Raw genomic sequence first — 25,589 nt, forward strand, 5'->3', positions numbered from 1 at the left:
CAAAGAACATGAGCACTTTAGAAACATACATTAACTGTGTGTGCCTTGCAAGGTGGGATAATTATCTCCATTTGACTGATAGTCAAACGGAGGCACTAGGATGTTAAGTGATTTGCCCAAGGTCATGCAGCAGCTCAGTTGCAAAGCTGGGTACAGAAGCCAGGAGTCTTGACACCTGCTCTGTCCTCTGGGCTGCAAATCTAGATCAGTGAAAGCTTGCAGAGCTGCAGGTTTCTCTTTGAAACTGTAAGAGAGGAGAGTGTCCCCATCCAACCCCACCGTCTGCAGGGACAAGGGCATTGGAGAGAACCTTATCAGAGGAATGATCCTCTCCATCCTATTATTTATTTCTTCAGCCCAATTTAGCAGCCCCATCTGGCCAAGTGTTTCATTGTCCCCATGACTGAATTGAGGTAGAGCCTGCATCAATGACAGTCAATGGAAAGGTTCACTAGTGAGCTAGGCCTATGTGGAAAATCTACCCTGTGGAGCAACACGGTTATTGTGACATAATCCCCCGTGTAGACAGTGCTGTGTCGATGGGAGGGCTTCTCCTGTCACCATAGCTACTGTCTCTCGGGGAGCTGGAGTACCTAGGCCGACCGGAGCAGCTCTCTTATTGGCGTAGGTGGCTTCTTCACTAAGCGCTGCAGTGGTGTGGTGCAAGTGTAGACAAGCCCTAAGTGTTTGTTTCTGAACAATCCGACGCCCCTGAAGCGATGAAGGCATCTGTGCTGTGTTAGCCTAGGTACTTACGTGGCCTCTTCATTATGGTGGCTGAGCACCTCACAGTCCATACAATATTTAGCCTCATGACCCCCCCAGCGGGGTAGCGCATTGCTGTTGTTTTCCTTGGACACCTGGAGGATTGAAGCTCAGCAAGAGCAAGGCCCAGATCCTCATTGATCTCAGTGGGAGTCAGGCCTCTGTGAGACTTAGGCCTAGGTGACTTGCCCAGGGACACAGAGGAAGGCTGTGGCAGAGCAGGGACGTGACCCCCCGGTCCCCAAGTCCCAGGCTAGCCTCCAATGCACTGGGCTGTCCTGATCTTAGCATTGAACTGACACTGTCCTTTCCAAACACTCCAGGAAGAGTCCGGCCTCTGTCTGCTTTGTGTGTTCTCCCCCTGGGCTGGGGGGAGCTGGCGGAGACTGCAGTGATGTCACAAAGCCTGTCTATACCTATGGACATTGGGGGCAAGCTGGGGTGTCTCAGCAGCTTCCTCATAACCCCTGGTTTCCAGAGGCTGCTGAGCAAGCCCTGCCTATGTGCTACTGTCACTGGGGAACATTGTGATCCGCATCCTCAGCTGGGATAACTTGGTGCAGGTCCATTAAAGTCAATGGAGCTTTGCTGCCTTCCACCAGCTGAGGATCTGGCCCTTTCTGTTTAAAAACTCCCCGCACCTGCCATTTTCTTTCCAGCTGGATGGGGTCAAGATGCCTGGGGGTTGCAGGCAATCCCCAAAGAGCCAGCAATCAGCCCTAAATCCTATCTGGACTCGGAGCTGCACCAAGATCTGCGTAAGGTCTGAGCCTGAATGCTGAATCTCTTGGGCTTGAGCCGTGCCTGCAGCATTGTCTGAAAAGCGGGTGGGGTTTTATTGGGGGGGGCATAATGATGCAGACGGCATTCTTGTTTGCTTTTAACTCTTCTGTGACCAGCAGTGTTGTCAGCGAAGCCGAGTGCCCGGCGCAGACTTGCCATCCCCCGGCAGAATTTCATCGTTCCTTCATTCTTCTCTTTGTTTCACTAGTCCCTGGAGGCATCGCCTCAGAGTCACTCACCTTCACCCCCTTGGAGGACATGATCTTCCTGAAATGGGAAGAGCCACTGGAAGCCAACGGGCTGATCACCCAGTATGAGGTAGGTTCTACGGCGTTGTTCCGCATTACGGGAGAAGCACCTGGGGCCGGGTGATGGAGCCACAGATACGTTTTAAAAGAATCCACTTAAATGTCTGTAATCCTGTTACCACAAATCTACAGTCCTGGAACTAACACTTGAAAAGTTACCAGGCCCCAGTACAAAGCCTAATAAAGAATAATAAAAATAACACCATTTAGCCAGGAGTGTCCCAAGTTCTTATCTTACCTCTGCCACTGAATCACTGTGTGGCCTTGGTTGAGTCACTTAGGTCCCAAAGTGGCCTGTAATTTTGAGTGCCTCCATTTTGGACACCCAGGGCCTGACTTTCAGAGGGCCTGATCACCTGCAGCCACCCTTGGCTTCATACGGAGTTGCATGTGCTTGGCACCTCTGAAAATCCAACCTAGCTCCTCTCTACAATTGGGCATCCAAACACAGAAGTGCCCAAAATGAGAGTCCACCCTTGAAAATTGGCCGTTAGCCCTCCCTGTGTCTCCATGTCCCCAGGGGACAGTACCAGCTACTTCCCAAGCCAGCAGTGAAGATTAATCTGTTAAGTGTTTGTACAGTACTTTGAGAATGCAAAGCACCATTTAAGTTCTGGGTAGCATTTGCCCCCAGGCTGTTTCATTTCACAGGCTCTGGGACATCTGGCAACCCATCCAGTCCACTCGCAGCACGTGAGGCAACACAGGAGCGGTTGGTAGAGTTTGTTCCTTTCTCAGCAAGGCATTGAGGAGAGATGTTCTTTGAGTGTCTCTTTTTGCTCGGTTCAGTGCAGAGAGAAAATGTCACATTGTGGCCAGTGTGTTTCTCGAATGGGGACGCTCGCGGGAGGGCCCCTCTGTCTCCCAAATGAATTCAGGCAAGACTCCTTCTTATCTCTCTTTGCTTTTCAGCCTTCACGCTGGCCTCTCCGTCATCAACAAAATTATTAGAGCACGGAAACAGACAAATGAAAAGCTGATGCCTATCTTCGTTCCCCTTGCTGCAGCTGTGTGAACCGCGCTGCGTGGGGAATGATGGAGGCTCAGCTTTTCATTCTGGAGCCGCTGTTTTCTATCAGGGAGATTAAGGGCTACTGCATCGTTATTGCTACCTTTGAGCCCTTGGTTTGGAGTGTGAGATCCAGCCCGCTTTTTATCCTCTTTACAACGGTGTCCCTATCTCTCTCCATGTCTCTCTTTGAATGCTGGTGTAGTCACCTTGCAATGGCTTTTCACGCCAGAGCCCCTGCATGTGGCTCTTAGTCACAAAAGGACAATCCTGGTTTCTGAAGGGAACTCCTTAGAAGCCTGAGTGGTGGGGCTGGGTGGGTCCATGGCACAGTCAGTTAGTGCACTAACTTGTGGGGTGTGGAGAAAAGGGTTCAAATCTGCTGTCAGGTCTGAGGTTAAAAATAAGTGTGTTGCGTGGTAGCTGACGTTGGTTCCTGGCAGGCTTTTCTCCCCAGACTGTTTCTGCTCAAGAGAGGGCCCTTGGGCTGGAGTGAGGGAGGTTGGGGGGCCCAGAGCTGGAACATCAGGGGACAGGAGTGAGGGGTATTGGCAGGGCTGTGTGTGGGGAGGTCTCAGGGTGGTATAGCAGAGGGTGCCATCAGGTTTCTTGCATAGTCTTGGGTCTAGTGCTCCCAGCTGGTCACTTTCTCAAGTTCAAATTCAACACCAATCTTGTTTTAGGGATAGATTGGTGAGGCCTCTTTCTATATTTAAAAAACCCAAAGCCGCCCCACACTGCTCCCACCTCTTCCCCATGTCTGTGTTCTGTGCAGGGGCACTCCGGTCACGGGACCAGATCTGCATGCCCCACCTAAACACCCTGCTGCACAACCCCCTCAGACCGCCCTCCTGCTCTCCCCTCCTCATGTTAATCCGCTCCCCCCATGAGCCCCCCGGCTGTCTCACAGTCTCTCGTGTTTTCCTAGATCAGCTACCAGAGCATTGAGTCTTCGGACCCAGCCGTCAATGTGCCAGGCCCCCGCCGCACCGTCTCCAAGCTCCGCAATGAGACCTACCATGTCTTCTCCAACCTGCACCCAGGCACCACCTACCTGTTCTCCGTGCGAGCGCGCACTGGCAAGGGTTTCGGCCAGACCGCGCTGACCGAGATCACCACCAACATCTCTGGTAGGCTATCGAGATGTTGGCCCTCTGGCTTTGGGCTGGGGAGAAGGTGGCAGGGTTGAGCTCTTTGAAGAGGAGGGAAAAGTGGTTTGCTCTTTCCGTGTCTGTATCTATGCCAGCATGTGAGCCCAAACTCCCAATCAACTGTGGGCATGACAGAGCCTTGGCACAGGAGTAGGGACGGTAGCCCTGGTGACATGGCCAACCCCAGGAAATCAGCCTCCCTGAGGTTCTCATCACAGTCTCAGCTGGATCTTTCTTTGCTTCCTGTCTGCCCCCTTCTCTCCTGACCCTTTTTCCACTTCCCAGAGTAACCACTGATCTATTGTTTTCCTTATGTGGCAGTCGGATTCCCCGCTGCTCCAAGCGCTCAGTCCAGCAGACGGCGGGAAAGCCCCCGTTAACTTACACAGTGCCGGAGCAGGTTCTATAAGTTACTGCTAGTGCTAACTCCCCGCTGCAACGTGCAAACCGGCAGGTGGACACCAGGGCTTGGGAGCTCACAGCTGCGTGCACTGTTTAGCATGCATGCTTTGGGAAATGCGGCCTGCTGTGCCGGGGAAAGACGGGAGTCTGCATCTCCCCAAGACAGGGGCAGCTTGGAGAGTGGCATTGCCCACTTCCTGCCAGCCTGAGCTGCAGGTACCAGCCACAGGGAGAAAAGAGAGTTCATGGCTATGCAGTCATCAGCCTCTCAGTTCGGACTGCCAAAAAGCTGGCCAGTCAGTGCCGTGACTAGCTCTCTGCTAAGTACTAGACGGAGCCCACTGCTTCACTTCACCCACGGCCTCACTTCACCCACGCCACCCAGCGGCTTGGATTTGAACTGGTGACCTGCTGCACAAAGGGAAGTGCTTCCATCTCCTATTCTGAGTACCCCCTTCTGCCTGTCCACAGCACCCGCAATGAACCCTCTTCCTCCGTACACCAGGAGCCGCTTCCCCACTGTGCTAATACCCGATCCAACGGGAATCTGCACAGCCCTTCCAGGAGGTGAGAGAGACGTCAGAAGCAAGGCTGCTCAGTGGCAGTCAGGGTCTCTTTGTGCCCTCCTCTCCCGCCTACTGCTGGGCTTGCACAGTGAAATACGCCTTCCCTTGAAATGGATTCTTCACGCTCCGAAGATCCCCTCCCCATACTCCCAGCTACCCTGCAGTCAGAATTCAAATGGAAAACAGCGTGCGTTACATTTTACAGCCCTGCTGGATAATTTAGTTGCATTGAGGTCCCCGAGCTGCCTTGTTTACATTACACCAGACCTGAGCTGGGGTGCTTGTGGAACACATTTCGTAACTCACTGGAGCGGCCTTGATTTGTGACCCATTAGCCAGAGGTGGGCTGCAGAAGGAGAAATGGAATGTTGCTGCTGGCCCTGCAGCTGGCCCCAAATGGGCTCAGAGAAATGATATTATTTGCCAGAGTGAGATGTCGTGTCTGAGGTGGAAGAGGTAAGAGACCCTGACTGTGCTGGGGAGGACCATGCATCTTGTTAGATGGTGCATGGTCTTCAGCTCTGCCGCTGCTCAGCATTCAAACAGCTTCCCTGCCCCAAGGACAGGCTTTTATAGAGAGGGTAAGTAGGGAGAGTTTGGCACCGAAGTTCCTGTGATGAGCTGGAGAGGCGGGTGATAAATAACTGTGTCACATGCCTGGGACCACATCCCCTGCTAACCCACCCCACCGGGACTTCAGCTCCGATTCCACCCCCCTGAACAGCTTCAAACAAAGGTGTAACGAGGTGAGCTGGCCCTTTAAGGGGCTGGGGGGCTCAGCTGCACCTTGTGCCGGGGGGCTCAGCTGCACCTTGTGGCAGGCTCAGCTCACCTTTCTCGGTGAAGGGAGTGCCAGGGTCATGTGGTAGAAGACTGGGACTCAGAGCCAAGCCTGCTGGGATATAAAGGGCAGGCTGAGTGCAGGGAGGTTCTCCTTGGTTCCCAGGCTAGGGGGCCTGAGAACGGAGCCCTGCTGGGAGCCAGTCTACTGGGGGAAAGCTCCAGCTGAAAGGAGTAGAGGGACTTGCCTTACCTCCCAGGCAGGGCGTTCGGGAGTGAGATCTGCAGGGAGTAGATAGGCTCCTGCAGGAGACCCCGGCTCAGGGGAAAGGACATGGTCTGTACGTGCAGCTTATGTTAAACTGTCTTATTTAGGAGAAATAAAATTTCAGTCCCTGGAGAAAAGAGGCTGAGAGATCCTGATAGTTCTTTGTTGCACTCGCTGGTGAATGGCCTGTAGGAAAATAAAACCACTGGCCCGAGAGGTTTCTTCCTCCGTTTCCCCTCAAATGTGGAATTCCACCCCCCTTGCTGTTCTTGCAGGAGGCCTGGGTCAGGCAGTGTTCACTTTAACAACAGCTTTTCTGGGCAGCTTTAAAGTGCAGTAGTTTTAGTCTTGTAATGCTGGCCAAGGGGAGTGAGGTCTCCATTTGCCAAAGGAGTCTGACATGCGCTTCGAAAACTGCAATAAGAGATGTTAGAGTCGGGCTGTTTTTATACCTGGACAAGCTATTGGAGGCAAGCTTTGTAGGCATTTTCCCACGTGTTAGTTCTCGCTCTCTGAGCTCCGCACAGTTGCACTCCTGGGCTGGCATTTTCACAAGACCTTCGCTCCCAGAATCTCCCACTGGGGCCAGATTGTCAGACCAGTTCAGCACCTGGTGTGCACCAACACACGGGGCTCTTCTGAAACTCTGGCTGCTTGAATGGGAGACAAGTTCTTATAAATTCCATCTCAACCGTGGGAGCTGAGCTGAAAGTTCAGCCATGGGGGGTGATTAAGGTTCCTGGCTTTACATGCTGAGGGGCAGAAGAAACAGGCCCAGTAAGTTGTTCTAAGACTTTTCCCAAAGTTATTTTGTTTGGTAGTAGCATACACAGCACCTCCAGCGTCCCCCATGTCTTGGGGTGGCAGGAAGGTTTTATCTCCACTTGTTTGCAAAGATTTCATCTCCTTTAGGTGGCTCCAGCCTTGCGGCGCTGCTTGATCACACACACTTGAGCCTCTCTGGCATTCCCGCAGTACAGGCCAGGGATGGATGGGAGACTGTGCTAATCCTGATGACTGACGGCTCCTGCTAGGGGACCAAACCCAGGTGTCTGTACTGGTTCTGTCACATCCCTCAGCAGCTCTTGTTACCAGTGAATGTGAAGTAGTGATGTCCCTGAGAGTGGGTGGGCAGCCCCTCCATTTTCCGTCTTTCTCCGAAAGGCCCCAGAGAATGATGTTGGGTAACTGCTGCTCATCCACCCCGCAGGCCCTCGTATCCAGTGTCCCTCAGGGATACGTCCTGCTACCCACTCCCATTCTGTGATCATGGAATGCCTCTCAGGGTGCAGGCACTGGGAACCACTTGGATCAAATAGCCCTGAGACCCCTCACCTCTGAGACGTCAGCCCGTCGGCTATCTGAGAAAAGCTCAGCATGGAGTTTCTGGCCGAATTCCATCTCTGCCAAAGGGCGTGGTCCAGCTAAGTGCGTTGTTGTCTGCCTCACCCCGAGGGTGCTGGAGCCGGTTATGTCTACCCATGCCTGGCACTTGCATGGTTTCCCTTGCCTGGAGTATCAGCCACTCAAGGCCCGCGAGGATGGGTTTGTGCCATCGCTGGGGGGCTGAGTCACTAGGACTTCTACACAGCTACCCTGTGGCCCAGCCAGTTGGATCCAGGGATTTTGTGTAACCAGGCACCTTCTGAGAGTGTGTTAGGATCCGCAGCAGCTCTAGCCAACTCTGCTGAGGGAGGCTGGAGCCCCCCAAGGAGAAACAAGCTTGTATCTTCTGGATGATCCCATAATGCAGCAGTGACCGCACTTGCTGGGGGGAGATTACAGCAATGAAACAACCACTGTCTCTGAGTTCAAAATGCACAACTGAGGGATTAATCGGGCTTCATTAACAAGCCATACAGTACTTAGGGCTGTTTGCTAATGTCTGTGGGGTAACTGTTCACAGCGCTGAGTGGGTTGAGATGTTTCCTAATGGGGACACAGGAATTGCAAACCAGCATCACCTGGATCCCCTCAACTGCTGATGAATCAGGGGCTGCAGACACCAAGAGGAGGACAGGGGGTGAGAGGAAGGAGAGGTTCTCTGTATCAGCCAGAGGATGCCACTGGGAAATGCAAAACCGAGGTGGATGCATTTCCACTCCACGCAGTAGTGCAAGTTAATGATGAGAGCCCCACACCCATGCAGTGCCTTTCATCCCAAAGGAACCTGACATGCCTCGCACACTCTGGATCCGTGGCAAACCCTTCTCTGAAATGCTACCACATCTGGGCTGGAACGAGGCCACTGTGTCAATAGCACACAGCCCCATGGCAGTTGAGGACAGGAAGCAAAGAAGAATATGGTACTAGGGAGAAATAAGAGCAGTAGAACATAACTGGCTGAGCTGGAATTTTGCCAGGACACTCTGGTTAACGTCCTAACTTGTGCAAAGCACTATGGGATTTTCATGAACATGAGCTCCTGTGACCTTTTTCTTGCCTCATCCAAAAGACAGCACTCGCACAACACCATGCTTCAGAGTACTGTGCAGGGGGATTGGCTCAATACTAGATGAGTCGAAAATAACCCCCTGCTGCATGGATCACCAGCACCACATCCTGAACCACCTTTTCATCAGCTCCTATCCTTGTCCTTCCTCAGCTGCTGTCACTCCTGCATTACACCTAATGCACTGAACAGCATCACCAGCCCAAAGTGTTCAGAAATTGTGAGTCAGGCCTCCAAAATCAAGCAATTACTTTAAAAGTCATGAGATTTTAACCAATGATAATAGTGGGTTCCTTGTTGCCTTCTGGTTGCTGGGCCAAGGGGGTCATGTTTTACAGCTTTTCTCCACAGCCAGGAGGGCTAGAAACTTTATTTTTTAGTAGAAAGCTGCGATTCTCTTATCGCCCCCTGACGCCAAGAGATGGGGATTCAAGAAAGACACCAGCTGTCATGGGACTCATGATAGAATCACAGGAGTTGGCAACACTGATAGAGACTTTAAACCCCCATTATTCTGAATGTTCTCCACTTCCACGAACATTATTATCCCTGTGACAGGTCACTGGGTGTCTGAGGGTATTGTCAACACTAAGTCCAGGCTCTGACTCCATCTTGAGCCCAAGCCCCACTTCCATTCACACACAAATCAGTCTGACTCGGGTCTGTAAGCATGCAGGACCTGGGTCCTAGGAGCCTGCTGGGGGTGGGTCAGTCCTGCTGAGGCTCAGGGCCAAGCCCTGGAATTTTGCAGTGTGAACACAGTACAGACCACAGATCCAAGTCAGAAGGGCTGCGTAGTGCAGTATGGCCACATTAGCACGGCTGCGAGACTCAGGTCCAGCAGTTGTAACCCCAGGTTTGCAATGCAGTGTGGATGCTCAAGCGCGGGCTTGGAAACACTGAGTGCACAAAGGCAGGTCCCACTGTCATGGCTCAGTATGCAGTGTAGATGCACCCTCCCTGCCATTCACTAACATGCAACTAACCCCTCCACGCAGTCAGACAGCAGCAGGTTTGTAAGAGCCCAGGAGGTGATGGGAGGAGCCCAGAAGCAGATCACAATCAGTGTGAAGATCAGGGAGTGCTGGGATCTCAGGTGTTGTTTTGGCCCAGTATAGAGGTGGTGGTGGTGGGGTACCTGGAGGAGGCTTGGGTTCTGAACCTCCCCACACTCCTGGGGGGGTTAGTTCCCGGGGTTCCAGGCTCACCTCTGTTACAGTGGAAGGAAACCGTAGGTATTTGGACATATCTCCAGACTGGCTCATGCACATTGACTGGCCTTTGCTTGAAGCCAGTCAGCAGGCAGCTGGGCTATAAAGCATTGTAAACGCACCAAATCCCATCAGCCCAGGTTATAACTGGCACTCAGACAGCCCCTTTCATTTACAGGATAATGAATTTCACTTCACATCTCCCCACAGAGGCGAGCCATTTTACAGATGGAGAAACTGAGGCACAGTGCTTTTAAATGACTTGCCCACAGTCCAACAATGAATCGGTGACAAAGTGTGGAGTAGAACCCAGGAGTCCTGAATCCGAGCGCTAGCCTCCAAGCATGAGCATAATACTGCTTCATTTAGTTGCTGTGGGCTCAGGAAGAGCCCTCAGAGACTTCAGCGAGGGGGACTGCAGGGCTGGACCCTAAACCCTTCGGCAAGGCACACATCAAGTCAGTGGAATGGAATCCTAACTCAAGATCAGGATGTCCTGCTTTGAAACAGGAAAAGGAGTACTTGTGGCACCTTAGAGACTAACCAATTTATTTGAGCATGAGCTTTCGTGAGCTACAGCTCACTTCATCGGATGCATACCGTGGAAACTGCAGCAGACTTTATATATACACAGAGAATATGAAACAATACCTCCTCCCACCCCACTGTCCTGCTGGTAATAGCTTATCTTAATATCTTAATATTAATTATCTTAATAGATAAGCTATTACCAGCAGGACAGTGGGGTGGGAGGAGGTATTGTTTCATATTCTCTGTGTATATATAAAGTCTGCTGCAGTTTCCACGGTATGCATCCGATGAAGTGAGCTGTAGCTCACGAAAGCTCATGCTCAAATAAATTGGTTAGTCTCTAAGGTGCCACAAGTACTCCTTTTCCTTTTGCGAATACAGACTAACACGGCTGTTACTCTGAAACCTGTCATTATGCTTTGAAACAAACTTCTTGGCTTTGCTTGGACCTCTGTGGATCAGGGCAGGAGTCAGTTTCCCCCGGGACAGAGTTCTGTTCCAGGGACATTACTGTGTCATTAACATCATTCACTTGCAAAGGTTACAAACCTCAGACTGGAGCTGGGTTGCTACAATTCTGATATTCTGTTCCTGTGATTAGTACTGGGAGGGAATCGGCTTCATGAGGAGAGCAGGGGATGGGAGTCAGGATGCCTGGAGGCTATTCCTGGCTTGGTCACTGACTCCCTGTACTTGTGATCTGATCTTGGGCAAACCCATTAGCCGCTCTGTGCCTCAGTTTCCCCATTTGTAGACTAATGATCCTCTGCACAGGAGGGCAGTAAACTCAGCCAGTACTGCTTAGCCGACAAACACCTAATGCCAGACTGGCCTTTCCGGTAGCCTCTCAGTAGTATGCCTTGGAACTGTCAGCTTGTGCTGGCCCCCTTGGGACAGTACCTCACTGCGTGTGTGTTCAAAAATAGTCACCCCTGCTTCTGCTTCCATTACAGCTCCCAGCTTCGACTACGGGGACATGCCGTCGCCTCTAAGCGAGTCGGAGAGCACCATCACGGTGCTGCTGAGGCCGGCGCAGGGCAGAGGGGCCCCCATCAGGTAGGGGTCTATCCACAGGACTCTTAAATTCTTGTATGCAAGGAAGTGCAATCCCTGTCTGTGAGCTGTGTGCGTGCCCTAGGTCCTGATCCCGAGAGAAGGCACCATGTCCACGTGAGCTAGCACGGAGCCCTAAAGCAAAGCAATCTCCTTTCTCCCCTTTCTAGCTTCCTTTTTCTTTCTTTTATATTAAATCCCTATAAAGTCCTGTGGCAACTGATAGCCTTTTCTTTTGCTTGGGGATTCATGGACCATTAAAGACCATTTTGCCACCTAGCCATATTAGCACGAGGTATACACGAGTCTGCGAATTACTGACAATCTGTTCAGCATCTGGCTGCATATAAACAGGGGGCGCCTAGACAAGGATGGCGGATTAATAGAGGTGTACTGATGTGACCACCTGGGTTGGGCTAAGAGTTCTGTTTACTATTCTCAACTCAGCCCTCCACCCAGTTCAGATCCCTTGCTTTGGAGACTGCTGGCTCTAAGGGTTTGCAGTTGCAGGGGGGTGAGCCTCCAAGGTTTGGCTTAGGGGAGCCCCCTTGGGGTCTGGATCCTTCTTGTGGGTAGCTCTGATCCCTCAGCTGCTTTGCTCTGAAAACGGGGCTTTAAGTCGCACCAGATGCCACAACTGCTGCTCTGGGCCAGCTTGATGGTGCTGAGAGAGGAGTTCTGCCCCACTGTCGGGTGCTCGGTTTGAGTTCCAGATGGAGTTCAGGGATCGGTCCTGTTTCGTCTGAAGTGGTCTGCCCATGGGCATTCGCCATCCATCATAGCCCACCTGGGCGAGAAAGCACAGCCTGTATTCACACTGGAACCATGCAAACCATCTTGCTGGTGTCAGTGGGGCTACTCAAGTGAGTATGTGTTTCCCAAATACAGGCTGCACATGCTAGCCTTCAGTGGCCAATATAAAGTGGGCTTAGGGGTGCCTGCGCCCCCTGGGACCAGTGCAGGGAAGGGAGCAGGGAGCGATACGCTGCCTGGCAAATCCCTTTGCTTTGCTTATTTCCCAGAGGCGTTGGTACTGCTAATGGCTGGGTCGGCACCTTGGTGTCCAGAAGTTCTGCTCTTGGCATTATTCTGGGCAAGTTCTCTGGCCTGTGTTCCGCAGAAAGTCAGATGAGATGATCACAATGAGCCCTTCTGGCCTTGGAATCTAGGAACCGATAAGATCCCCAGTGAGCAGAATGTCCTGAGCTCCTCACAGATTTGGGAATGAGCAACAGGTGTATAAAGCCCCTAAGCTTGGAGACCTGGATTCTGTTTTAACTTCCACCAGTGACTCCATGTGACTTTTCCCCTCTCTGTGCCTCAGTTTCTCCACCTGGAAAACAAGGTTGATGCTAATTACATTCCATAGAGATGAGCTTTGAGACCTATGGAAAAATGCTGAGTATTATCATCATTCTATATTCTTTGTAATTAAAAGGGAAAAAATGGTAGAGGGAAAGGGAAAAAAAATAGTTCAGAACATTGATAATTTGCAGGCCGAATGTTTGATCCTTCCCCCTCCATGCAACATCAGCTGCTCCTTGATGAGATGCTGAATAATGTCATTATTTCTATTCCAATAGTCCTAAAGGCCCCAGCCAAGATGGGCGGGGGGGGGGGGTCGGGTCTCATTGTGCCAGGGGCTGTCTGTACAGCCCCTACCCTGAAGAGCTCCCCATCCAAATAGGTAAAGGCTAGAAGAGAAGACAAAGTGCAGGCTTGCCAAGATGAGAGGCAGAGCTGGGATTAGGTGTCCTGACACGTAGGCCACCAGACCACACTCCTTCTTTGAGTTATGGTCCATTTGCGCTGATCCAAAGCACCTGGCTGACATCAGGGCCCAGCTTCTCAGAATCAGGTACCGACCACTGTGTGGTTGTGCACACATTGGCAGGTTGTTAGAAAGGGGAGGGTTTGGACAGCACGTAATCAGATAACTGCGTGATCAGACATCTTCGCCATCATGTGCCAGCAATGCCCCTCTGCCATGTACATTGGCCAAACCGGACAGTCTCTACGCAAAAGAATAAATGGACACAAATCTGACATCAGGAATCATAACATTCAAAAAATGGTAGGAGAACATTTCAATCTCTCTGGTCACTCAGTAACAGATTTAAAGGTGGCAATTTTGCAACAGAAAAGCTTCAAAAACAGACTCCAAGGAGAAACTGCTGAGCTTTGAATTAGTATGCAAAATAGATACCATTAACTTGGGTTTGAATAGAGACTGGTAGTGGCTGGGTCATTACACATATTGAATCTATTTCCCATTGTTAAGTATCCTCAACAACTGTCAACTGTCAACTTCTTGTCAACTGTCTAAATGGGCCATCTTGATTATCACTACAAAAGTTTTTTTCTCCTGCTGATAATAGCTCTGTGATGGGGTTGGGACTCACCACTGCAGTGCCTCCTGCTGTTCACTCTGGGAATTAGCTCAGTTCATGTGGCGCGCCCTCTGCCGGTAGTGTCCCGTCCATCTCTCGCCCTAGATTGGCATCTCGACCCACGTTGCTCCCACTCGCAGCGTCCTGTTCAGGACACTGCCCTCCAGCAGTGCCCGTTGCTCCGGTTTCACCCCCTTCCAGGGGGTTTGGTGTTATCAGCAGTGCTTCTCTTCGCCCCAGCCACACCCCAAAGTCTAATCCCTTTTGGCAGGGGTCTGGTGCAGTCCATGATGGCCACTCCAAACAGCTGGGTGGAAATGCAAGGGGGAAGCAGGGGGACCCAGGCCCACCCTCTACTCTGGGTTCTTTGGCGGCGGCCTTCCTGCTTGCGCGCCTTCTCTCCCTTTGTCTGTCTCTCTGCCTGGGCCGTTTCCCCTTTGGCCCCTTTGCACCGGCTAGGCCCTTTTTCTCAGGGCCTGCAGCCCGGCAGGTACCGGGCGGGAGTTCCCTTCTGCCCTGCCCTGCCCTGCCCTGCCCTGCCCTGCGTCTCCTCACGCAGGAGACAGACCTTCACCCTCCAAAGGCCTGGGAGAAACTGCCTGCGCCCTTCCTAGGCAGCCTTTATATAGGGCCTAGCCTAGCCCTGATTGGCTGGCTGTAATACTGGCCCAGATTGGCTCTCTAACAGGCCCTCCCTGATTGGCTGCCACCTTGCACAGCCGCTCTGGCCTGTTGAAGCCCAATCTGGCATGGGGGTGGGGCATTGCTCATCTTAATTAATTAACCTCTTACTCCACCTTTTCATGTTCTCTGTATGTATTGTGGTAAACCCAGGAGAAACAGCTACAAAAGGGAGAGTGAGGGAGTGAGAGGAGCAGGGAAGCTGCCAATAGGCAGTTTGCAGCAAGACACCAAACCTTCCCAGTAGGGAGGCTGCACTCGCTCCCCAGAAGGGAAGGAAAACAAGCACAAGGGACTGACTGAGGAGAGGAGTAGCAGGACCCTGTGCCACCTATAAGGATTCGCCTTGCCCCAAACCTGAGTCTCCAAGGCTAAAAAGGACTGAGCCTACTGAGGCGAACAAGGTATTTTGCCACACATGGTGTCAGGGGTGGGATGTGGTGAGTGAGCAAGGCTCTGTGGCAAGCCATCTCAGGGCAGGGTAAATCACAAAAAAATTTAAAATAAATAAATAAAAATGGAGGATGTAGTGAAGGCGTTGGTACAGGCCACTGCGGCCTACAAGAGGCTACCAGGGTGCAGATGGCTGCCCAGCAAGAGTCAGTATGCATCCAACAGGAGACGAAACAATCACTGATGAACCAGGCGGCCCAAGATCGAGCCTCCCTGAATGAAGTAGTGAACCAGTTAAAAGCCCTGACCACGGGCTGATGCACGGGCCCCAAGGGATCCGGCCGCTGCAGGCAAGCAACTATTTTCAGAAGATGACTACGGATAATGATATAGAGGCATATCTCCTTGCCTTTGAGAGGACGGCACTGCGGGAGGCCTGGTCCCAAGACCAGCTGGCAGGTATCCTGGCTCCATTTCTGTGTGGAGAGCCCCAGAAGGCCTATTTCGACATGACCACAGAGACAGCTATGGATTACCCCCAGCTGAAGGCGGAAATCCTGGCAAGGTCAGGTGTGATGCCAGCCATACAGGCCCAGCGCTTCCACGAGTGGAAATACTGGGACAGCAAACTGCCGAGGTCCCAGCTATTTGATTTAATCCACCTCGCCGGGAAGTGGCTCTGTCCCGAGTCCCATGGGCCAGAGAAGATAGTGGAAATCCTCGTGTTGGACAGGTACATGAGCAGGTTGCTGCCGGACATACGGGGGTGGGTCCACCAAAATGATCCCTCCTCCTATGATGAACTAGTTGCCCTCGTAGAGAGACACCTAGCAGCCCAAGAACTTTCACGGACCACAGGGGAAGGAAGGCGCCAGAATTGGAGACAAGTCTCTGCACTGAGGCCCCGGTTTGCCCTAGCACCAGGCTGGACTATGGAGGGGAGGAAGGAGGCCAAAGAGCGGTCAGACGTTCCGGAGAGACTTGAGGACTGGGGGAGAAAGGCTTGGGGGAGAAAGCCCAGTAACCCAAAAAATCGGGGGCTTCCCCGAGCAGGGTACCAATGTTATGCATGTGGCGAATTGGGGCATATCGCTGCCCAATGCCCAAATTTAGAAGAGCCCATGCAATGCAAACTTGGAGATATAGGGGACCATGTGATTTAATAAGTCTAGTAGGGGTTGCGATGATCCCTCATAGATACACTAGACCCGTTAAGATGAATGGTATAGAGACCACCGCATTAGTACACTCGGAAAGTGCAATCACGCTGGTCTCGGGAAAGCTGGTCGGGCAGGACCAACTATCCTGGGCCAAACACTCAGGAATATCCTGTGTGCATGGGGATGTCAGTTACTACCCGACCATCCCCAAAAAATAGAAGTTCTCGGAAACCCCACTAAGTTCCGAAAATCCCCTACCCAGTCCTTATCAGATGAGACTTCCTGGGATTTGATCGCCTACTTCCTGGGGAGAAGGTGGAAGAAAATAATGAACCCGGGACCCAGGGGGTGGCCCAGATAGATAACCCCTCCCCCCCCCGGGTCTTCCACAAATTTGGCCAGGATTTGTTCTCCCCACCGAGAAAGCCCCAGCAGACTCGGCGGGAACAGAGGGCAGATAAAAGAAGGGGAACGAGGATCTTGACTCAGTACCAGAAATCTATGCTTGTAGGGGAAAGAGGTGGCTCAATGGACAGTGGGGCGGGGCAGGAGATCAACGACCCAATAGCCAGACCTAGTTCTCTGGGGGTTTTCCCCGAGGGGGAGACAGAGGTAGATCCCCCTGAGTTTGGACAAATGGGGACCTCACTTGGGAATTTTGGTCAGGATCAGGCCAATGATCCAATATACAGCAATATTAGTAAAGAAGTAGTCGAGGCAAATGTGGTCCCCGTGGAGGGGAGAGTCAAGGGCCCAGGGCCATATTATGTGATTAAGGGTGATCTGCTATACAGAGTAGTCCGGGTCCAAGAGCAAGTCGTAGAACAACTCTTGGTCCCACAGAAGCATCAGAGGGGTGTGATGGATCTGGCCCACAGCCATCTGTTTGGGGGCCATCTAAGGATAGATAAGACCCTTGATCGGATTCTGCAGAGGTTTTTTTGGCCCAGCATTTATGCGGTGGTCTGGTGATATTGTACCTCCTGTCCAGAATGTCAGTTACATGGGCCCTGACCACACCCAAGGGCCCCTTTGGTACCTCTACCAATTATTGAAATCCCATTTGAGCGAATAACTATGGACCTAGTAGGGCCACTGGAGAAGTCATCCCGGGGTCATCACTACATTCTGGTAGTACTAGATATCCCGAGGCCATACCCCTACAGAACGCTATGTCCAAGACCATAGCCAAAGAATTAGTCCGGATTTTTTCCAGAGTAGGGATACCTAAAGAGATCCTGACGGACCAAGGGACCCCCTTTGTGTCTAAGTTAATGAAGGAACTATGTACAATGCTCCATATACGGACCCTCAGGACGTCAGTCTATCACCTCCAGACCGATTGTCTTGTCGAACGCTTCAATAGAATATTGAAGAACATGCTACGGAAAGTGGTTAGTCATGATAGGAAAGAGTGGGACACCCTGCTGCCTTACTTGCTGTTTGCTGTATGGGAGGTTTCCCAAGCTTCCACTGGATTCTCTCCATTCGAGCTGTTGTATGGTCGCCACCCCAGGGGCATATTGGACATGGCCAAAGAGGGCTGGGAAGAACAGCCGAACACCGGGAGAAACATTGTTGAACATGTATTGCAAATGAAAGACAGGATAGCCCAAGTTGCCCCCTTGTGCGCGAACACCTGGAGAAGGCCCAAGGGGCCCATCGGACATATTACAATTGCCAAGCAATGACCCAGAAGTACCAAGTGGGAGACCGGGTAATGGTGCTCATACCCACGGCAGAGAGCAAGCTCGTGGCCAGGTGGCAGGGGCCATATGAGATAATAGAAGCCGCAGGAGAAGTCGACTATAATTTCCAACAGCCGGGTCGCCGGAAGCTGGAGCAGGCCTACCGTATAAACCTGCTGAAGCCATGGCAGGATAGAGAAGCGCATGTGGTTGCGCTAGGGGCACCATCCCCTAAAAGCGACCAGCCCGACCGAGTGGGAATATCCCCGGAGTTGACTCCGGAGCAACGATCTGAAGTGATCAGCCTGACTAAACGCAACCAGGATGTGTTCTCAGAAAAGCCAGGCAGGACGACTGAGGTTCACAATCACATCCTCACAGGGCCTGGAGTGAAGGTGAACATCAAACCATACCGGATCCCGGAGACCAAAAGAGAGGAGATCAGGACAGAGATCAGGAAAATGTCGGCCTTAGGAGTCATTGAAGAATCTCAGAGCCAATGGTCAAGCCCAGAGGTTTTAGTGCCTAAGCCGGATCACAGCGTGAGGTTCTGCAACGACTTCCGAAAGCTGAATGAGGTGTCCCAGTTTGATGCGTACCCTATACCCCAGATAGATGAGCTAATTGACAGATTGGGAAAAGCATGGTTTATGTCTACCCTTGACCTGACCAAGGGCTATTGGCAGATCCCCCTGGCCAAGGCCGATAAAGAGAAGACGGCCTTTGCAACTCCAGAGAGACTATATCAGTACACCGTCCTGCCGTTTGGGTTGCATGGGTCGCCCGCTACTTTCCAAAGGCTCATGGACAAACTGTTGCGACCACATGGCAAGTACGCGGCAGCCTATCTCAAAGACGTTATCACATATAGCCCCAACTGGGAGACACGCTTGGCGAAGGTGGAGGCAGTGCTGGATACCCTGAGGAAGGCGGGCTGACGGCAAACCCCTCCAAGTGCTCACTCAAGCTAGCTGAAGCCAAATGCCTCGGGTATATAGTGGGGAGGGGCGTGGGGAGGCTCCAACTCAACAAGTTAGAAGCTGTACAGAAGTGGCCCCGACCACTCCGAAAAAAAACAGGTCAAGGCATTCCTGGGACAAGTGGGGTACTATAGACGGTTCATTCCCCACTTCGCCACCAGGGCATGCCCATTAACGGACCTAACGAAAGCTCGGGGCCCAGACATAGTAAGATGGACAACTGCGGCTGAAGATGCTTTTTCAGATCTACGGATGGCCCTCTGCACTGACCCCATATTTGTGGCCCCAGATTGGGGGAAAGAGTTTATCCTACAAACCGATGCCTCTGATGTAGGGTTGGGGGCAGTACTTTCACAAATGATCGGGGATAACGAACACCCCATCCTCTTCCTCAGTAGGAAGCTCCTGCCTAGGGAACGGAAATACGCCGTTGTCGAAAAAGAATGCCTGGAGGTAAAATGGGCCGTAGAAAGCCTCCGCTACTGTCTACTGGGACGGAGGTTTACCCTTGTCACAGACCATGCCCCTCTGCAGTGGATGCACCAAAACAAAGACAAAAATGCCAGAGTAACGAGATGGTTCCTGTCGCTTCAACCCTTCCACTTCAGAGTACAACACAGGTCTGGAATCCAACATGGCAATGCGGATGGCCTGTCGAGAGTGCACTGTTTGCCGACCCAAGTAGCCCAACCCTGTAGTGTTGAGCGGGGGCGGGGAGAATGTGGTAAATCCAGGAGAAACAGCTACAAAAGGGGGAGTGAGGGAGTGAGAGGAGCAGGGAAGCTGCCAGTAGGCTGTTTGCAGCAAGGCACCAAACCTTCCGAGTAGGGAGGCTGCACTCGCTCCCCAGAAGGGAAGGAAAACAAGCACAAGGGACTGACTGAGGAGAGGAGTAGCAGGACCCTGTGCCACCTATAAGGATTCGCCTGGCCCCAAACCTGAGTCTCCAAGGCGAACAAGGTATTTTGCCACAGTCTCTATATATCTGCTTACTCTATGTTCCATTCTCTGCATCCGATGAAGTGAGCTGTAGCCCACGAAAGCTTATGCTCAGATAAATTTGTTAGTGTCTAAGATGCCACAAGTACTCATCTTCCAGCTCTGTGCCATCCGTGCTGAATTCCTCCGAGGCAGTGATCAAGGGAAACCTATAACCGAGGCCCCACCCACCCATTGAATCCCATGGCCTCACGCTGACTGGTGGCGGATTAGCCACTGGGCCAGTGGGACCTGGGCCTGTGCCCAGGATCTGCAGGCAATTGCGGATCCCCGGAAAAATGGATCCCTCTGTGCCCCACCCCGCTCCGCCTGCCCAGCACTCCTGCTGGGTTGTGGGGTTGGGGAGCAGGGTCGGACTGCGGGGTCTTCCCCCGCTCCCTAGCAGGAGTGACGGGCAGAGTGGAGAAAGCCCCCAGGCCCCGACCATGCTCCCCAGCAGGAGCCCCTTGCCCTGACCCAGCTCCTGGCAGGAATGCTGGGCGGGGGTTTGGGGGGTACTGCAGGCGGAAGGGGTGGTGAGGGGCACCCCCTTGCTCTGGCCCAGGGCGCCACAAACCCCTAATCTGCCTCTGCCTACAGCTGTACCCAACAACACACACTCAGGAGGGAAAAGATTGGATCTGCTCAGGAGTTATTAAAGAGATGGTTTTAATAGATCTGGGGGCTGTACGTGTCTGAGTGCAAGAGATCTGCCCACGAAGACTGCAGTCACTCAAAAGCTAATCTCGATATGCTGCTGTTAGTGACCTGGGCTGAGTAATACAGGGATACTGAATGCAATAAACATCATCTGAGATGGCACCTTTAATTATATCCAGAGTGCATTCCTTCCTGTAGGGGAGGGAGCCTGATTTAAAGGCACTTAGCAGGTGGGAGGTTGTTCTGCACACAAGATGTTTTCTCAAGTTGGAAAGATTCCTTCCCCGGATTTTTCACATGGGAATGTGGCTTTTTTAGGACAGTGCGGGCAACCAGGTGCCTTTCCCAAGCTGTTCTGAAACATGATCCTCACAGTACGTAGACTCCAAATTCACCCTCTTCCTGGGGTTTATGATCTTGGTTTTATTAACAAAGAAATGAGTAAAATAACAGAAAGATCAGCATAATCCTGTTCTTAGAGCTCCTCCCCTCAGCACCTATCTTACATCCAGATGAGGTGGCAAGTCTCCTGCCTCAATGAGTCAGCAGAACCCATTTAACCCTTTGCCAGCAGGATCAGCACCTGCCAATAGAGTAGTGGGGAGTTTCAGGCAAACGCTGCCAGTCAGTTACAAGGAAGTAGGGCAGGGTCCTCAGGCCGAGCTTTGCTAGGAGGCTCAATGCCAACATGCCAGGTGCCCTGTGGCCACAACTAATTTGCATAAATGAACATTCATTTTAAATACATCCAATAAGTCTCTTCTTTTGAATGGATACAGAAATAATGGTTGTTTGTGCTTCCGCCTTCTCTGCTCGGTGCATAGGAAGAGCTCCTTAATCAAATCCACTCGCACACACATGCTGCAGCTGACCAGCTTGGTCCCCAGTCTGCAGTTACAGGCTGAGCATGTCCCCAGGGTGCAGTGTAGCCACAAGCTGCCTTTCTCCCACCACCCGTGATGCTGCAGGGGGCTGTGAGTGTGAGTGTGGTTCTCGGACTGCCATGAGACAGGGGAGAGGCAGTTCTTCATTTTAAAGCCAAACTCCTTCTGGGCTCACGTCCTTTCTTGTCTCTGCCTTCCCCTCCCCGCCTCACGTGTCCAGCACCTACCAGGTAATCGTGGAGGAAGACCGGCCCAAGAAGATGAAGCGGGAGCTGGGGGGCCAGGACTGCTTCCCGGTGCCGCTGACCTTTGATGATGCCATGTCCCGGGGCTCCGTGCACTACTTTGGGGCTGAGCTGCCTCCCAACAGCCTCCCTGAAGCCAAGCCCTTCACCGTCGGGGACAACCAGACATACAGCGGGTACTGGAACCCGCCGCTGGAGCCCAAGAAGGCTTATCTCATCTACTTCCAGGCCATGAGCAACCTGAAAGGGGTGAGTAGCTGCCTGGCTGCCTCCGTGGTTGGGATTGGTGCCAGGGCATTCCTGAGTGGGAACTGCCACGAATGCTGGCACCTCCGCTCAAGTGATCACGGCAGGACTCAGAGCAGGTGACTAGCATGGGAATCGTGGGGAATGGGAGACATCCCACGCCAGATTTTCAAAGGGTATCAGCAGCTGCATCTTCAGCCTTTGTGCCCAGTTACCGCCTCATTGCAAGGGAGGCATTTTCGTTGGTTGTACCAATTTGTAGTTGTTTGACTGTATGTGCAGATGATACTAAACTGGGAGGAGTGGTAGATACGCTGGAGGGCAGGGATAGGATACAGAGGGACCTAGACAAATTGGAGGATTGGGCCAAAAGAAATCTGATGAGGTTCAATAAGGATAAGTGCAGGGTCCTGCACTTAGGACGGAAGAACCCAATGCACAGCTACAGACTAGGGACCGAATGGCTAGGCAGCAGTTCTGCGGAAAAGGACCTAGGGGTGACAGTGGATGAGAAGCTGGCTATGAGTCAGCAGTGTGCCCTTGTTGCCAAGAAGGCCAATGGCATTTTGGGATGTATAAGTAGGGGCATAGCGAGCAGATTGAGGGATGTGATCGTTCCCCTCTATTTGACATTGGTGAGGCCTCATCTGGAGTACTATGTCCAGTTTTGGGCCCCACATTACAAGAAGGATGTGGATAAATTGGAGAGAGTCCAGCGAAGGGCAACAAAAATGATTAGGGGTCTGGAACACATGACTTATGAGGAGAGGCTGAGGGAACTGGGATTGTTTAGTCTGCAGAAGAGAAGAATGAGAGGGGATTTGATAGCTGCTTTCAACTACCTGAGAGGTGGTTCCAGAGAGGATGGTTCTAGACTATTCTCAGTGGTAGAAGAGGACAGGACAAGGAGTAATGGTCTCAAGTTGCAGTGGGGGAGGTTTAGGTTGGATATTAGGAAAAACTTCTTCACTAGGAGGGTGGTGAAACACTGGAACGCATTACCTAGGGAGGTGGTAGAATCTCCTTCCTTAGAAGTTTTTAAGGTCAGGCTTGACAAAGCCCTGGCTGGGATGATTTAATTGGGGATTGTTGCTGCTTTGAGCAGGGGGTTGGACTAGATGACCTCCTGAGGTCCCTTCCAACCCTGATATTCTATGATTCTATGATTCTATGTTTGGAGAGAGTTGCAAATAAATGTGTTGCACTCCCAGTGCAGGTCAGTGTGCTCCCAAGTATTGCACTCACCACCCTTCGGGAAGGTGGCCTGCAGGTCAAAATCCAGACAGAACAGAACTCTAAGGGGGGTGGTTTGTTGGATTTGTTTCTCTGAAGCAGCCTCTCAGTCAGACCCTGGTTGTCTCAGCAATCCCCGGGTGAGATCCTGTCTCTCCGGCGTATGTTTGTTAGGGGGGTAATTTCCCTTATCATTTTCTCAATGTGTTTGATCATGCTCCCATTGAGATTAATGAGAGTTTTGCCACTGGCTTCACCGGAACCAGGATCAGTCCCTATGTAGGTATATGCATGGCCTCACCCCACCACCAGCGAGTGAGGGAAGTGGAGTGCCACATTAGGGCAAGAGAACTCGGATTCAAACCGGCCAAGGCTCTGATCCTGCCATCTGATCCGTGCAGGAGGGACTCCAAGCAGACTCTATATGGGTTGGCCTGTGAGCATCAGATAGCAGAACTGGGATCCAGGCAGGTTAGAGGTTGGGACTGAGATTTTTCAAGCTCCCTAAGGGAGTTGGAGTCAGCACCGAACCCCCATGAGAGTTAGGTGCCTAAATACCTTTGAGGATCTAGGCCTGAGTGTCCAAGTCCCCTTGGCACCTTTGAAAACTGCACCCTGGAATGTCATATCAATAACACCCAATAAGCTCAGGCCACTGCAGGTGTAATTCCATCAGCGTCCTGCACCGATGGCTTAGGCACTACCTGTTTCATTCCCATCTTGCCTACAAAGCCTCACTTACAACTCCTGTTGTCCTGAAGGACTACAATGCTCACTCACTTTCTCCCCGGGGAGAGGAGGAGAGTGGATGATCCACCTGGGACAGATGTTACTCATGTCACTTAATGCGCAAGCGGGAGGGGCTGAGATGTTATGGGGCTGAGGGTGGTGTAAGAACCTATGGGGCACAGAATAGCATCACCTATGGATCCTGTTGTACTGCATGTGTAAAGTCACTTATAAAGGGGAAAACGACTGTGACGGGGGTCTACCAGGTGTTTGCTGCCCCCCCACCACTGTGACGCACCCCACCCGAACAAAGTGTCCTTTGGAGGAAAAACAGCACCAAGTTTAATCCTCCAGGAACTGCCTAGAAAGGCCACCTAGGATCAGCTGCAGGTAGAACCAATGAGTATCAGTCCTCCAACGGCTAGAAGGATTGGGAGCGGGCAGAAACCAATCAGGGTCCAGCAGGCAGGATAAAAAGGGTGGCTACTTCTTCCAGGGGCCAATTCTGAAGAAAGCTGGCATGGGGTGAAAGGCTTAACCCAAGAATCCTGGCCTGGCCGGGCCTGACGCTGACTGCACCTTTTTGTCTGAGTCAACAGAAGACTATTTGCTTAATTTGTGGAGTGTAAGGCCCCGATGGGCCAAGCTGAGTTGAGTATGACTTTGCTGTAAGACTGGGTGAGCTAGTTCCATGAAATGCTCTGCTAGCTCAGGCAAGCCCAGGACAACAACAGAAAGAAGATGTCCCTCAGAGCTGTTCTAAAGCAGCATTTTTTGTTGTTGACGTTTGCAAGTGGTTACATTCATTATTTTAAATCGCCCAACATTGTAAGAAATCCCAGAATTTGCTTTATAACTTCTTAAAAAGCCTGCCTTCCGTTCAAATGAGAACGTGTTTCCACCACCTTTCTCTGCATCATCACGTTGGCCAGATGGTGTTTCCTGTATGAGATGAATGATTATTTAGGGTTATATTTAAGGTACTTCACAACAACAAAAAAGTCAGGCCAAATTCTTCCTCTCTCACTCAATCTGAGTAGCACCTCATTCCCGAAAAGATCAAGGTGAGTATCAGCGGGAGAACCCAATGCTTTTTTTTTTTTTTTTTTTTTTGCAGTGACTGGCTCTGCTCTGTCATTAGAGGCAATGTTGTTTAGGTAACAATGTGGTTGTTCGTGAGCTCCCTGGAGATCTCGTCTGAGGCACGAATTTGGACCGAAACTTGGATGTGAATAATAATGCTGCTTTCACAGGGCATTGGGAGGGCAGTGTAAAGCAGTCCCCCTCACCGGGACAGCTCTGATCAGCAACTTGGTATGCACAGCAGTCCAGAGAGTGATCCTTATCGGGGAGGAGGGGTTGGGAGGCTGAACTGCCATTAAAGAGCCCAGTCCACTCATCCATACTGCCTAGCTATCATGTCATCTGCAGATCCTTCCTCCTTCCAGCCCTGGAGATGATCAGGACTCCCTGGGGCTGGCTGGTGAATGGGGCAGGGCAGAGTTTGGGAGCACAGGAGTTTCCCATGCATGTCAGCGGGAAATGCAGCAGTGATGCTTGTTCTGGTGGTAGCTCCTGACAGCTCCAAAGAAGAGGAACTCCCTACTCAGGACTCTGAATCTTAAGCATCTCCCCTCGCTTGTGGCCACCGTGGCTCCCCTGGCAGGTTGTTCCAAGCTTGTAAGAGCCATAAGCTTGGCCATGCTTTGGGAGCCCAGGCTTCACTGCAGAAGCAAATAAGATCTGACAAACCTGAGGTTCTGTTCCCCTTCTTAGCTAATTTTCTTCAAGAAGCCAGCAGGAGTGATTGGAGCTTCCTTGAAAGGTCTTGGTCCTCTTCACATGTGCCCGTGACTCCCATCCTACCTGCGGGGTGAATGAACTATCAGAGACCGAGAGGCCGGCACCTGTAGTAGCCATGACAGGGTCTCTCAAAGGAAGTGCTGGCTCTGTGCGGGCAGTTAGCTGGCTTAATGCATGTGGCTAGAGGTGATGCATGGGGGGGAGCATGTGTCCCCCACCCACCACCAGATTTGTTGTTTG

At 51.9% G+C, this 25,589-nt stretch overlaps 1 protein-coding gene across 1 annotated transcript in view; it reads left to right on the forward strand.

The window, feature by feature from the left end:
* The window catches only part of PTPRU (protein tyrosine phosphatase receptor type U), a 299,318-nt gene that overhangs the window by 172,649 nt on the left and 101,080 nt on the right, over window positions 1-25,589 (forward strand). Inside the window, 4 exon segments of the mRNA XM_077837733.1 lie at window positions 1,757-1,866; window positions 3,794-3,995; window positions 11,180-11,282; window positions 21,314-21,587. Coding sequence (XP_077693859.1) covers window positions 1,757-1,866; window positions 3,794-3,995; window positions 11,180-11,282; window positions 21,314-21,587 — 689 coding nt within the window.

Source organism: Eretmochelys imbricata, chromosome 19, assembly GCF_965152235.1.
Source record: "Eretmochelys imbricata isolate rEreImb1 chromosome 19, rEreImb1.hap1, whole genome shotgun sequence".
NCBI lineage: Eukaryota > Metazoa > Chordata > Testudines > Cheloniidae > Eretmochelys > Eretmochelys imbricata.